At 33.5% G+C, this 16497-nt stretch overlaps 1 protein-coding gene across 1 annotated transcript in view; it reads right to left on the minus strand.

Moving 5' to 3' along the window:
* Positions 1 to 16497, minus strand: part of LOC150105739 (BBSome complex member BBS7-like) — a 320423-nt gene that overhangs the window by 257746 nt on the left and 46180 nt on the right. Inside the window, exon 4 of the mRNA XM_090395048.1 lies at positions 5294 to 5356. Within this exon, the coding sequence (XP_090251174.1) occupies positions 5294 to 5356 (63 nt within the window). The remainder of the gene's footprint in view (positions 1 to 5293; positions 5357 to 16497) is intronic.

Below are 16497 nucleotides of genomic sequence, written 5' to 3' on the forward strand. Positions count from 1 at the left end.
ATGCAGTTTTTTAAAACATCATCATCATCATCATCAAATGGCTGCCATGTACCCTCAAGGGGTGTACAGGATATGACAGTACTACATGAAAAAAAATTACATCATTACTAACTTCCCATCTACAATTTTTCTCCAAATCAGTCTGTTACTTGTCAAGACTCCAACATTATCAGATCTTATATTTCTATCGTCTAAGGCACTTTGTACCGTATCAATCCACCTACATCTTGGTCTTCCTCTGAGTTGTTTTGCTGATCTTTCTTCGCCCATTCTGTTTAAGTGACATTACCACCTGAGATTAGCTCTGCTAACGCATTCCTGGATGTTGACAATGTCAAGTTCTTTCCTAATATCCTCATTTTTAATATAATATTGCCATTGATGCCATCTGTTCACGCCTATAATCTTTCTCAGGACTCTCATATCTGCGGTCTCTAATCTTTGGTCAAGTGTTTTACTTCTGACCCAGCTCTCAGATCCATAAGTTAAAACTGGTTTGAACACTGTCTTGTATACAGCTAATTTAGTGTTCTGACTAATTTCTCTCTTATTCCATATGAATTTATTCAATTGACTTCCTACCATACCAGCTTTGCTGATTCTGTTGTCTATTTCTATATTTAATTTACCATCTTCAGTAAAAATCGTGCCTAAGTAGCTGAAATGTTTCACTTGTTCGACAGGTTCTCCATTCACAAGACAGTTGACATTTTCAATGATTCTGCCTATTTTCATTGTCTTTGTCTTTTTATTGCTGACCTTCATACCATATCTATTACAACAGCTATTCAATTTAGTCAGAGAATCTTGCAGACTTGTAGCAGATTTATTTAGAAGTATAACATCATCCGCATAAAGCAAAGAGCTGACATTAACATCTCCAATTTTGATATCATGTTTAATACCACTTTCCTTCATAATGTGATCCATTTAGATAATGAATAACAGAGGGGATAATGTACATCCATGTCTCACACCAGATTTAACATTAAACCATCTTCCTGTACTTAATTCAATTCTAACTGCTGACTTACAACTCAAATAAAGACTAAGTATTGCTTGATATAATACCCATTGACACCATAACTGTAGCGTATTGAATAGCTTCTCTCTTGGCACCTTGTCATATGCCTTTTCCAAATCGACAAAACTTAAATACAGATCTCTGTTATATTCCTATGCTTTCTCGACTATTTGTCGTAAAGTGAAGATCTGATACTGACAGCCTCTATTTGGCCTGAATCCAGCTTGTTCTTCACCAAGCTTTTCTTCCACAATTCTTCTCAACCGTTTCTCAAGTATACTTGCATAGATCTTCCCAGGAACACTCAGTAGGGAAATACCTCTGTAATTCTCACATTCAGTTTTATTTCCCTTTTTATATATGGGTACTATGAGAGCTCTACTCCAATCATCGGGAATTCGTCCCTCTGTCCAGGCTTTCTGAACTATGCAGTGCAGCCACTGTAAGACTCTTATACCACCATACTTCAGCATTTCTGGTCTAATATCATCTACCCCCTGCTGCCTTTCCGCATTTCAAGCCTTTGATGGCTTTTTCTGCTTCAAGTATGGATATGTATTCCTGACTGCATGCCTGATTAGTGTTTTTTACCAATGTGCTGTCATCACTGCTTATTTCATTTAGCAGTTTTTCAAAGTAATTACTCCATATTTCAAGGATATCTTTTTCTCCCATTTTCATGTCACCTTTATCATCTCTAACTCCTTTTACAGCACTCTTTCCTCCATTCCTAAGCTTCTTCAACAACCTCCAGAATATTTTGCCACCCTCTTGATATTTATTTTCTATATTCTTGCCAAAGTCCTCCCATGACTTTTGTTTAGCTAGTTTTGCACAGTGTTTAGCATTCTTGCATTTGTCACTATATAGCACAAGCTGACTTATTTGACAGAAACTTTTGATATGCTTTCTTCTTTTCCTTCACTGCCTCTTTAACTTCCTGTGTCCACCAGGGAGTTCTGATTTTTTTTATCCTTGCAGACAACCTCACCACATGCCTCTCTGGCTGAATCAATCAATGTTTTCTTCAGAGTTTGCCATTGAATCTCCAACTTTTGATTCCTGTTCTCAAACTCTTTCATTTTTTCTTCAATAATCTTTGTGTATTTTAGTCTACAGTTCACATCTGAGAGCTGCTCAACTTTTATTCACTTTAAAACTTTCTTACATGTTATTCTTTTCAATATGAAATTCAGTTTTATCCTGCTCAAGACTAAATAGTGATCACTTCCAATTTCAAATCCTCTGTACACTCTGGTGTCCTGCACCAGGGAGAAAACATCACTATCAGCAATAACATAGTCAATGAGACCTTTCTTATTCCTTGCCTCTTCTCTCCATGTGAATTTGTGCACATTTTATGTTGGAACATGGTGTTAGTAATAACCAGTCCATGTCCTGAGCAGAAATCCAACAGATATTTACCATTATTATTAACGTTGCTCTTTTCTCCAAATTTTCCCAAAATATTTTTGTATGTCTCACAATCATTTCCTACTCTGCTATTTAGATCCCCAACAAGGACCAACTTTTCCTTTTTCATTGTGTCAGTTGCTTTTTCTAAAGCCTCAAAAAATTCTTCCACTTCTACCTTAGCAGAACCTTCTGTGGGACCATAGGCACAAATAAGTCTCATTGTCCAGTTCCCCATTCTCGTATTTGCCCACATTACTCTACTTGAGACTGGCTGCCATTCAAGAAAATTAGCCTCGTATTTTGTGTTGAATACTATGGCTACTCATTCTTTTCCTTGATTGTCATTGCCTGAATATAACATTTTGTATTTATTGCTCAGAAAGATCTCCTCAGTTTTTGTCTTTTTTGTTTCATTTTTAAAACATGATAACAATATTTTTATAAAGTAGGCGGATACTTGGGGTGAGTAAAATTTTTTTGTGGCTAGCAGATTTAAGTTATATTTTCTGGAGACTTGCTTCCACATACACTTGTTATCTGGATTTCACAAAAATACAAGGAAAGAGAGACTAAATTCTCATTATAGAATAATGGGAATTGAGCACTGAGGAAAGAGAAGAAATTCCCAAAATCAGGGACAATTTCAGCTTTTTAATTCCTTGTAGGCCACACTGCAGTTCATTGGCCTAGTCTATTTTATAACACTTCAAATTTCAAAATAACAATAGATGTTATTTTGAAATTTCATTTATGGAGGGAATTTAAAATAAAAAATAAAATAAAAAAAGTCAATGCTACAAGGTTGTAAAATGAGAAAATTGGCAATTTCTTATTTAATAACAAAAAACAATTCTTCAGTTTCTTTGTTAACAAAATAATTAAAAAAAGTTTGTTTTAGTTATGTCTTATTTTTGATTAATATTATTAATAATAACTAAACAGCATAATAAGGTCTAGGCTACCTTGTCAAATACAGTAAAGAATATTATGTCATAAAAGTATACTTGATAAGCTTTTCACTAATCTAAATGACAGTTATAATTAAAAGAAACATACGTATTAACCACAGTGAAAATTATTTATTTGTAAATATTTTATCCTAAGTATCTTAGGACATCAGCGGTACAGTAGTTTAAAACAATAATAGGAATAACATACAGTTAGGGCACATGATTACAATAGAATCTCATTAAACGTGCATAACGTGTTACAGTAGTACAAAAAAAAAAAAGTTAATTATTTAACACAATTTTGTATGACAATTTCCCGTACTTTAGGAATAGTAAGAATGTCGTTGCGGTTTAAGTTTGGTCTGTGTAGTAGGGCTTCAGAGCTTTCTTTGTATAAACGTTCATGTTTATATAAAGATCTATGTAAAAGTTTAGACTTTTCCCAATGGATCCTATGGTTTGGATTTTCAATGCCGTGTTGAGAGAGGCCAGATTTCTGCAGTTTAAAAAGACGAATATGATCTTGATGTTCCGAGATGTGTTTCTGAACAGACCTACCTGTCTGTCCAAAGTAAGATAATTTGCATGAGCATGGAATTTCATAAACACCAGGCAGCATCAAAGGTGAGAGTTTGTCCTTAGGAGATGGTAACAAGTTGTAAATTTGGTTGATAGGTTTGTAAGTAGTGGCAAAATTGTATTTCTTCATAATTTTAGAAAGATATTCGGAGATGCCTTTGACGTAAGGTATGGGAATCCTATGGACTTCTTCCTGTCTGGTTTGATGTGTGGAGAAGTGACTGATGATTTTTTGAGTTGTTTTCGGATTATATCCATTTAGGATGGCTGTATTTTTGATTACTTCTAATTCCTGGTTTAAAGATTCTTCAGAGGAGCAGAATTTATGTGCTCTGGAAACTGGTGATTTAATGAAGCCAGATTTCTGAGATGGATGATGAGCGGAAGAATTGTGAATGTAGCGACCTGAGAATGTAGGCTTGCGAAAGACAGACGTGGCGATGGAACCGTCTTCTTTTCTTTGGATGTGTAAATCCAAAAAGGAGATACCCTGTGGAGATTCTTTTTCTAACGTAAAGATGATGAAGAAGGTTAATTTTATCTAGAAACAGTTGTAATTCATGTTTGGGATGATCCCAGACTGCAAATACGTCGTCGACATAGCTTAACCAAATTTTTGGTTTAGGTTCAAAAGTGAATATTTTTTCTTCAAGGTGTTCTAGAAACAAGTTTGCTAGGTTTGTTGATAAAGGAGATCCCATTGCTGTTCCTTCTTCTTGCTTGTAAATTTGACCTTTCCAAGTGAAGTAACATGATGCAATAACAGACGAACAATTCAACTATATCAGAAGGAAATTTTTAAGTTTGTAATTCTATTGTTTCTTTATGGACCACAAAAATCTGGCCTCTCTCAACATGGAATTGAAAATCCAAACCATAGGATCCATTGGGAAAAGTCTAAACTTTTACATAGATCTTTATATAAACATGAACGTTTATACAAAGAAGTTCTCAAGCCCTACTACACAGACCAAACTTAAACTGCAACGACATTTTTACTATTCCTAAAGTATGGGAAATTGTCATACAAAATTGTGTTAAATAATTATTTTTTTTTTTTTAACACGTTACGCACGTTTAATGAGATTCTATTGTAATCATGCGCCCTAACTGTATGTTATTCCTATTATTGTTTTAAACTACTATACTGATGATGTCCTAAGATACTTGGGATGAAATATTTACAATTAAATAATTTTCACTGTGGTCAATACGCGTTTCTTTTAATTATGATCGCACCACAGGTTTCGTTATTTAAAAAATGACAGTTATATAGGTACACACTGAAATATCATGATGCACTATTCTTTAATACGTTACTTACTTGTATATCTCCTCTTTTAATTCCAAAACACTGAACTATTCCATTATGATCTCCAATGGCTACCTAAAAAATGATTACTCATCAGTTTCTATAAGTGGATATTACATAAAATTAATATTTTACATTTTTTTAAAAAAATTAAATCTAAAAATTACTATTTACTTCCATGTGGCTATTACAATAGGGTTCCTGTTTTAATTAATTCTATTATTAAATTAAAAACATGAAAGAACTACATAAGTTGCAAATATAACACAATATGTTTGTAGATTTAATGCAGCAAAAAAAAAAAAAATCTCTTGTAACTTAATTATACAGAAGAATAAAGTCTTCCACAAGCATAATTACTATTTATTTATGTGAGCCAAGCATTCCCTTAATGCAGTCACATAATTTATAAGTATTTGGAAGAGGAATTATGTGTAATTACTAAAGTGCTTTACATGAGGGGAGTAAAAAAGAGTTGGTTATTTTTATTTCAAAACAAAGTAAAAAAAAAAAAAACCAAAGGTACAAAACTAATGTAGATTATTTGCATATCTAGGTAAATTGAGTAATTGTTACCACTATGCAGGTCTGCTAAAGATGGGTTAAAAAGAAAAAAAAAAAAGAAAGAGGATCTTGCACTAAGGAATGTAATGATTTAACCAACTGTTATCATCTCATATTCCTGTCAGGTCTTATGAGTTCCTTAAAAGCAACTTAATTAAAGGAAGCATAATCATCATAAGAAGAGAGGACTAGTTTTAATGACTAAGTTAAAAACACAAATATTTCACTATATGCCTCATATGGCATCAGCATCATTAGTGCATATGCACACACACACACACACACACACACACACACACACACACACACACACACACAAAGAATGTAACAAAGAACATATTATTATATTATATCACGATTTAAAAAAAAAAACAATTTTCTATCATTTAATCAAATTAACTATGACAATTTCCCACATTTTTGGTACAGATAGTATATTATTTTGGTTATGACAAGGACATCATAATAATGCTTCTGATCAATCTGAACAAATGGTCTTATTTGAAAGCACTTCTGTTTACACAGAGGTACTAATTTCACCATGTTAAGCAAAATCTGACTTATGAGGTTTAACCAGTCTGATCCTGATGATGTTAGTAAATTGAGTATTTTATTAATGGATTTAAAAGTGACTGTTATATACACTGCACTAAGAGCATAGATAATATGTTCAGAACTATCATTAAATTAATCTTTATCACAACAAGTAGTGGAAGATGAAGATAAAAAAAAAATATTTATTTTTTGAAGAATAACCTCAAGCTCTAAGTCTGTATGCTGCTGTACTATAAAAATGTTGTCAACAGATAATAGCCATAAAAAAAGCTAGGGATGGAGAGAAAGAAATAGCTGAGCTTCCACTGTTCAAAGTAGTAGCTGGCCACAGAAAAGAGGACAGAGGATTTCCATAGCAGCTCCTTCAAACTGTTTATATATTATGTTTCATTATTGAGCGGTGACAATATTAACAACCAGGACTAGATATTGGTATCAACAAAATGTCTACTGCTCAAATGTTAACCTCGTCTTCCTCGCCCACCCTGTTCCAAAAGTGTGAACAAGGCACTAGCATTGAATTTATACTATACCGTGTATAGGTATAATTTCAATATTCCTAACAGAAGAAATGATGTTTCTGGAGATTACGGGCAACAACCTTAGGGGAAGTGTGAATTGCTTTAAGTTTCAGTCAAAGGAAAGTCAAACAGTTCATCAAAAAATGACCATGACAAGAAAAACTGTACACAAAATTGAAAAAAAGGAACACATAATGAAAACTACAACAAGGAATGTAAAAAGTATCACTCATCAAGAAAAACAATTAAACTAAGCCAACATAGAGATTGCAATAACAAAAACAAAGCAAAAAAGGTACCCAAGAAACAAATAACTATATACAAGTCTATAGTGGAGTAAAAGAGGAAGAAAGAAAGATCAAAAACATGTTTTATGATACATAAACCTATAAGAAATATTCTAATTAACTGTGTTCTAAAAATTCTATAACTATTGGAATGAAAGAATAATAGAAATTAGGTTTAAAACATTAACAATAATCAGAATTTATGCATGAGAAAGAAAGAAAATAACATCTTTTATAAAAAAAATTGCAAAATGGGATGGATAAAACTTGCAAAACAGATTACTTAGCTTTATCTACCACATTATAAAAGATGTATGATAGATCAGGAAACACGGAATTCAAATGAAATATAAGTAAATTTGTTGAAGATATCGGTAATCATAATGGACGCAAACTATGAGGAGATCTTGTAATTGTTGTTGTTATTTTGAACTACAGCCAAGAGAACTAAGGGTATGAAGTCCATTCACCATGTCTATTAACTCTCTCTCTCTTTTGCTCTGTTTTTTTTTTTTCCCTGATCAGTTGTTCTGTTCTGTAGGATGAAAAATCTGAGTTGCCAAAAAGAAGAAAAACCCTATATAAGACCAGCTAACTGGCCTTCACTTGAAAAGTATCGTAAACATTCTTTATGTGTCATGGATGAAATTTGAATCCAGGTCTTACCAACCTAAGGGTATCACCGACACCAACTAAGCTACGAAAGCTCTAAAAGAGATCATGTAATTTATAATAATGCAAGAATAATGAACTCAGTGTTTGAACATAAAGAAATACACAAATACAGATGGGCAGTTTTCAAGAATATAAATCAGCTACTAATTACATAACAAATTTCAGCTATTTGAATAAATCCTACATATAAAGACATGCTATGGTTTCAAATTAAATTCCAGACATTAATACAATAATGCAAGCAAAGTTACAAAATTTCTTCATTACAACTTCAAGTATTAACCAAATATATCTTTTATACATCTTTTGATGTATAAAAGTGAAGTGAAATTGTGCTGCATTTTTTCAGTGTCAATACAAGTCCTTCAGTGGTAGTGTTGAAATTTTTGTTGTTTATATTGTGTTTTGCTACTTGTTTGTTTGTTCTGCTTCTGAAAATGGTGTCCATAAAGAAACATACGTCAGCAGCACGGAAGGCTTCTGTACAAAAGTCTGGCTCTGATTTGGAATTTTCGCAGTGGATACATTGCAAAAATTGCTATATGTATGCACCGAAAAATGTGAAAGATTTGTGGACTGTTTGGGTTAGCAAAGAAAGAAAGCATTAACATATGTAAAAAGTGTCTTGTTAGATTAAAGCAAAAGTTAGTATTATGAAGAAAGAGTCAAAGGATAGTCGCATATCATTGTATGGGAACTCGATCATTAGAGTGTGTGATTACTAATAATGTGCACAAAACATATTTTCCTGGTGGAACAATGAAACAAATAACTGATGCATTGCAAAAAAAAAAAAGGAAAGACCAGGCATCAAAATTAGTGGTAGTTGTGGGCACAAATGAATTGGAAAGAAAAAGAATGTTGATAGAGACTTGAGGAAGTTGTTCCTGCAGGTAAAGAAGAATAGTGTTGTTGGGAAAATCATAGGCATGTTGCCTATGTATGACAACAGTCAATTGAGGAGAAGAGCAGGAAAATGAATAGTAAGATGGCTGAATTGTGTAAGGCAGAGGGGGTATTCAACCTTTCAGACAGTGCAGGCCTCATTAAAAATTTCAATGAAGCCCATGGGCCACTAATCTATACTGTGGTATTTAGAATTGTAAGATGCTTTCCAGATTCACAAGGAACACTGTGCATTTGATACTTTATTACATAAAATCCTATAAAAATAAACAAACTCAGCTAATAAGTAAATACAATCAATACTCGAAAAAAGATAATTTAATGAAGAAAACATTCATTTTTTACGATGTCAATGGGCAACTTGGCAATGTTTTTCCTTGACCAGCTTGTCGATGTTGGCATCAATGTTGGAAGTCGCTATATGAAGAGTATTCTCGAGATGTTGGTCCATAATCCGAGTTCTTTCTTGGACTTCACATGCTTCATTCTGGAGAAGAACTGCTCACATAAGTATGTGCTTCCTAACAAAGTGTACATCTTCAAAGCATGCCAGCAATGATTAGGGAATGCATCCTCAGAAATGTAGTCTTTGTAAAATGTAAGCAAGGGCATATTGAATAATTTTTCTCTCAAAGAAGAGTTGTTTTGGAGTTCAAGCAACTCCATTTGTACTGAGCCTGGCAGTTTGGCAGCATTGACACTGAATGGCATTGAAAATAAATCTAAAGAAGATTGTTGGTTACGAAAATCACTAAATCTCTCTTCAAACTCACTTTGCAACACAGCTAATTTTGTAGCGTATTCATCAAGAGACAAACAGTTAGACTCAGCGAGAAGCTGAAAATGAGTTAAGTCTTTTTTTTTTTTTAGAGTTGTCTCTCCCAAAGTTTGAGTTTGGCCACAAAAGCTTTGATGTGATCAAAGAGTGTGCATCAGTTGATCTTTGGATTGTAGTCGCATATTTAGGTCATTCATATGCAACGAGACGTCAGTCACAAAGGCAAAGTCTGTCGTCCACTTCGGATCTTCCGCAATAGGATTCCTCTTGGTTTGCATGAACTGCTGTATTTTGCTCCTTAAGTCAAAGCCTCTTTTAAGAACCTTACCTCTGCTCAACCAATGCACATCAGTATAATAAACCACATCGCCGTGATCTGCTTCACACTCTTGGGTCATAAAGTCTTGAAATTGGCGATGATTCAATCCTCTTGCCCTAATATTGTTGGTGACAGTCACACTAACTTTCATGACATTCTCAAATCCAATAGTTTTGGCACATGAATTCTCCTGGTGGATTAAACAGTGGTAATGGACGAAATCTTTTCCTTCTAATCTGGTTCTTTCTGTAGCAGCGCAACAAACCGTTTGTTCTTTCCCACCATAGCAGGGGGCACCATCAGCTACCACACCCTCAAAGTTGGTTAAACTGAGGTCAAAACGTTGGATCATTTTCTTCGCGGCTTCAAGAACATCAGTGCCTTTCATCGTTCCCATCATAGGTACGAGCTAGCAGTTCTTCTGTCACATTGAATTATTGATTAATGCCACTGACAAAGATAGCCAGTTGTGCTGTATCCTTCACATTTGTGCTCTCATCTAAAGCAAGTGAATATGACGTAAATTCGGACGACCATTTTTTTAAAGTTCCTTCAATGTCATTGGCAAGTTCTTTGACATATCGTGCTATAGTTACCCCAGACAAACTCGGTTTTTTAAACACTTCCTTATTATTTGGGCACAGAATATCCCCAGCAGCGATGAGACACTCTTTCACAAGCTCGCCATCCCTTGAAGGTGATCAAAATTGGACGCATGTTTTTGTCTCATAGTGTCGTTTTATATTGTATTCTTTTGATGCTTACACTGACTCACGATAAATTAAACACACTGGCTTATCGTCGATCGGCACAAAAAAGTACAAATTTGTCCACTTTTCGTTAAAAACCTGACAAGAATCACTTGATTTACGCCTTTTACTCGTAGACGCCATAGTGATGGAAAGTAACCCCAAAAAATGATCCAAAATGGCCGTGTAACAGTTATTATACACTGAATGTCTCACACTAATGAAAAAAGTCTGACAATATAAAACCACAATAGGCTATGGTTGACACGACGAACCTGTGTGTGCTTATCATGAATATCACACTGTTCACGACTGACTGACTGTGGATGAGATCCTCTTGTATTTATATGAAAATAACGAAGTATCGAGAACCTTCAGGATGTGCCTGGAAGGCACTAGATAGCGCACTTGAATGAACTACTGCTTCAGCCATCTACCTGCGACGTTAGTACTAGTACTGTTTGGCGCTGGTAGATGGCTGAAGAAGCATGTTTATTTAATATTTATTTTTATAGGAGTTTATGCAAAGTCTCAAATGCACAGCTTTCCTTGTGAATCTGGAAAGCATCTTACAATTCTAAATACGCAGTATAGCTTAGTGGCCTGTGGGCTTCATTGAAATTATTTTTTATTTAATCACGTTTTAATGTTAAGTAGTTATTTTTTCAAAATGGCTGGTGGGCCACGGTAAAGAGCTCCACAGGCCACCTGTGCCCTGCATGCCATGCGCTGAAGACCCCTGCTGTAAGGCAAAAGGGGGGGGTTCAATCTATAAATTTGCGGAGTGAATTTGAAGAAAAGGGTTTAAAGATGATGGATTACATTTGAATGGGTTTGATGTTGGACATTTAGAAAGGCTATTGTTTTCTGAGAATACACAGAGTCAAGAAGTTAATGTAGTGAATGATCAGTCTACTTGTGCTATCCTGTTTCACAGGATAGCACAAGTAGACTGGTTGCACAATAAGCGGATTGTACAACATGAAGAAGATAGATACGAGGTTGAAGATGTGGTTGCAGCAGCGCAAGATACATAAAGGTGAGGATAAGACAGGGAGGAATGGAAATCAGTCCAGATGAGGGAAACAGGGGATGGTCAGAATGAAGAGAGACGTCTGGTATTGCAGCTAGAATAGAGAATGTTGGTGCTTGTAGAATGGCCTCAAACATACAGGGATTGTTACATTTGTACACAAATGTAAGGAGTATTCAAAACAAGAGAGCTGAGTTTGTTGCATTGATCAAGTCAGAATGCCCAAAGATAATTGGAATAAGTGAAACTTTGTTGTCTGAGAAGGATGTGATGTTAGGAATAGAAATAGAAAGATATATAATTTTCCAGAAGGATAGAAATGTGAAAAGAGGAAGGGGTGGGGAGTGCTGTTAATGATTGCAGAGAAATTGTGTCAGCAAAGTGTGGAAGTTCATAGTGCACACACAGATTTTGAATCTATGTAATGTGAAATTGAAATAAACAAGTTAGTATATCTGATAGGAATGCTGTGGTATTCTGTCAAATGCCTTTGCAAAATCCAGCAGTATCATAGTATAGTCGTTCTGCTGTCACAAATGAAAATGTGAGTAAATTACTAAGGCAGGACCTACCTTTATACTTCCCTAGTCATTCTTCCTCTTACTCACTATATAAAGATTCTTTAGAATTTACTCTGGCCTACTTAGCTAGTTTTCACTCATAATCTGATTTCGCCTTTACTTTAATTACAGGAATATAGAATAGGAGGAGATAGAGGAGATAAACATAATTCTGTGATTTAATTATACTCACATATTCCTGAATGATAACAATGTCAAGTTCCTTACTAATATCATTATTTGTAATATAATTCTGCATTTATGCCATCTATTCAATTCCCTAATTTTTCTCAGAACTCTCAAGCAAATGGTCTCTAGTTTTTGATTAACTGTTTTATTTCTAACACAACTATTGAAATCAGATGCAAAAGTTTAGTATTTTCACTGATTTCTCTATAATTACTCACAGGAATATGTGAGTATAATTCTGTGATTTACTCACAGAATTCCTGTGAGTAAATCACAGGAATTCTGTTTATCTCCTCTATCTCCTCCTATTCTATATTCCTTGCTCCCCACCATACCAGCTTTGTTTATTCTATTAAATATTTGCAAATTTAATTTTCCATTTTCAATACAAACTGTTGCTAAAAACTGAAGTGTTTCAAATATATCTGTTATAATTACCAGTAACGTGCATGTTTCACATTTCCCAATAGGATTCACAAAAGAAAGCACGTAAAATTAGTGAACTAAGTATGTGAAAGGTTTCATCATAAACCTATTTTAGTAGACTTTTTTTTTGCATGTATAGCTTTGCATAGAAAAAATAAATAAAATTAACAAAAAAAAATCATATAGTAATGTTAGTCACATCACATATACTTAATTATATAAAGCTAATAATACATTTATATGTATCACAAAAGAAATGAACATATAGCAAATAATATAAAAGTTTTAAGTAAAAAAAATTATTCCTGCAGCTGTCATGCAAGATTAAATATATTATCCTTTTTATTTTTAGAAGATAAAAATGTTCCAAAAAAACAATAGGTTTTAAGCAATCCACTTTTCAAGCAGCATCAAAGATAAAATATGCTTGATGCTATTATTATCAAAACCTTGGTTTCTTGGTGCAAAGGGATCAGAAAGAGGTATATTTTATCCTCCTTGGTAAATATTTAATAAACCTATAAAGACTGAAGTCCACGCGGTTAGCCTAGTGGCTGTGCGCTTCGCAACCATATGCCTGGGGAAGGAGTGTCCTAGGTTCGATTCCCGTCGGTGACGTGAGGAGCTGAAGGATCTTCCTCAGCCATAGCCAAGTTAGCCAGTCTTGGGCGTGGACAGCAAGGTTTTTTCCTCAATTTATTCTGGGGTTTTTCATCCCACAAAGCAAGCAAACTGGCCTTGAGAACTTAACACTACAGCCCATAGGATATACTGGGGCATAAGGCTGACCACCTTATCCTGTAAACGGATTGAGGTTCAATGATTGATCAATGAACCCTCAACACCGCAAGGTAAAAGAGGGTATAAAGAAGATGATGATGATGAATAAAGACTGAAGCATTTTCAAGTTCTTCAAATAGTCTTTATTTCCAACTGAGATTAATTACAGAACTTAAAAATTACAAAATTATTATATAGATCCTGTGCAACCCTTGAGGGTACATGTCAGGAATTTGATGATGATGATAATAACTTTTTTTTTCTTCTGAATTTAACTATATGTTTTTGACAAGTTCCAAAACACATTTGTTTTGTAACTTGTAAATGAATGTTGAGATTAAAAAACAAAATAATAATGAAATCAGTTTATCAAAAACAGTTCCACTTTTGACTTCCCCTTAAGACATGTACACATTCATATTCCAATGAGAGTAATCCAGACTAAAACAAAACATGCTTTCTTACTTGGAAGAATACCAGAATAAACCACAATTCATAGCAAACATCTCCTTTCAGTAGGATATAATGGCCTATGATAGTCAAATAACTTTATATGAATCTAACTAATGCTATGATAGGGCAGTTAATCATATCTACAGTCTGTTAATGGTCTGGGAGAAGAAAATCAGAGTTTCGAGAATAAACCCTGCCACCTCCATATGAAAGTGTGAGATGTAAAACCTTGCTATCTGCTTATGAGAATGTGGGATGAAAAATCCTGCTACTCCCATGTGGAATCAATCAACTCAACCTTCAGATGAGAAAAAACCTTAAGGATTCCTTATATGCTGAATGAGACTGAAACCAGATATCAATCAAACTAAAGGATGCTGTCACTATAGAAGCACAAGCAGGATATACTGATGACACACAAGAAAATTAAAGTGATTTGGTCCAATTTGCATAAAATGGCATTTCCTTACCTATCTGGTTAACTTTTCTGTTAACTTTTTTAATTTGACTACTTCTATTTTAAACTTTATCATATCATTTCTTTTCACTAACAGCCTAAGAGCAATCACAATTCAAACTAGCAGCAATTCTAAGGGTGGAATATTTCTATAAATAGAAACATTCAAACCATCCTTGAGTTGTATCTTTTTTGTGCATGTGCATTGCTGATACATAAATATTATTTTTATTTCAAAACAGACTGCATCCTTTTGTTATGATAAACAAGCGATTCTTTTCTATAAACATAGCAGGTAATTTTGCAGAAATATTTGCATGAAACCTTTGAATTTATTTAATTCAAAGTAGACAATTTTCAATCCTTGGAGCTCAAATAAATCAACAATTACTGAACTGTTTTAATCAGTTATTATTGAATCTTCTGGAGACTTTCAGAAAGTTTGATGCACAGTTTTTATTTGTTTCTTTTTTTGCTGTTGTTGCCATTTTGAGTTTATGTTTTAATCTTTATTTTCCTCTTCCTTTTTCATTAAAAGGTAAATAATATTTTAAAGAAAAAATAATAAATTGTTTAAAAGAATAAAAAATAAACTGTTTTTCATCATCATCATCATCATCATGCATATCAAGGATTTAGACCTAGCATGGCCTGTTCCTGCCTTAGAAGTCATCGTTGAATCGTTTAAGAGGACGTCCTGGTTTTCTTTTTCCTAATGGCTTGTATTTTAAGGCTTGTTTTGGTAATCTTTCTGTTTTCATTCTTTGAACGTGTTCCATCCATTTATGTTTATATTTTTTAATTTTTTCTATTACTGGTTCTTGGTTTAATTCTTTCATAATTTCTTCATTTCTTTTGTGATCAAATAGGGTATACTTTGCAGTTTTTCTCATAAACTTCATTTCTGCTGTTGTTAATCTTTGTTTGTCTTTTTGTTTTATTGTCCAGATTTCGCTTCCATACATTAAGACTGGTAGGGCTAATGTATTGTATACTTTTAGTCTGGTTTGTTTTTGAACTAGGTTTGGTTTAAATATAGAGTTAATTACACCTGTTATTTTGAAATATTTTGCAATTTTTATGTTTATATCGTTTTTGTTTTCATATGTGATCGTACATCCTAGGTAGTTAAATGAATTCACCTGTTCTAAGATCTTGTTATCTATTACTATTTTAGTTCTTGCTGGATCTTGTCCTTTAAAGGCCATAGTTTTTGATTTTTCTGTTGATATTATCATACCATAATCTTTGATATCTCATTTAGATCTAAAATAGCTTTCTGTAGTTTATCTTCAGAATTTGTAATTATTATTTTTGGTCATCAGCAAAGAAGAGAGTGTTTAAGTTTACTGTAGGAGAAAGTTTAATTCCTTGATGTAAATTTTTATTCCATTTTATTATTATTTCATTTAAGTAGATATTAAAAAGAGTTGCTGAGAGGGGACATCCCTGTCGAACCCTTTGGTTTATCTTTCTCGTATATGATAGCTCCTGATTTAATCTTATTTGTATCTGATTATTTTCATATACACTTATGATAGCTTTTAGGATATTATTTGGTATGTCTTTCTTTTAATATGTTAAATAAAATGCTTCTTTTAACTTTGTCAAATGCTTTTTCAAAGTCAATAAATGTAATATGTGTTTCTAAATTGTATTCTCTTCTTTTCTCTATGATTAATTTTAGGCAAAATGCTGTGTCTATACATGATCGTCCTTTTCTAAATCCATTTTGTACTTCTAAAATAAAGTTTTCAGAATATTTCATTAGTTTGCTATTTAAGATTCTGCTATATATTTTGTAAAAGGAATATACTGATACCTCTATAGTTTTTAGGGGTCATCTCTATTACCTTTTTTAAAGATAGGAATCACAATTGCTTTTTTCCATTCTATTCGGGGGGGATACCAGTTGAATAAATTTTATTTAAAAATAATAAGAGTCTTTCTTTGAATCTAGTTCC

The sequence above is a fragment of the Typopeltis vanoorti genome, chromosome 6 (genome assembly GCF_054136105.1).
Source record: "Typopeltis vanoorti isolate ZY-2024b chromosome 6, IOZ_Tvanoo_1.0, whole genome shotgun sequence".
In the NCBI taxonomy this organism is placed as follows: Eukaryota; Metazoa; Arthropoda; class Arachnida; order Uropygi; family Thelyphonidae; genus Typopeltis; species Typopeltis vanoorti.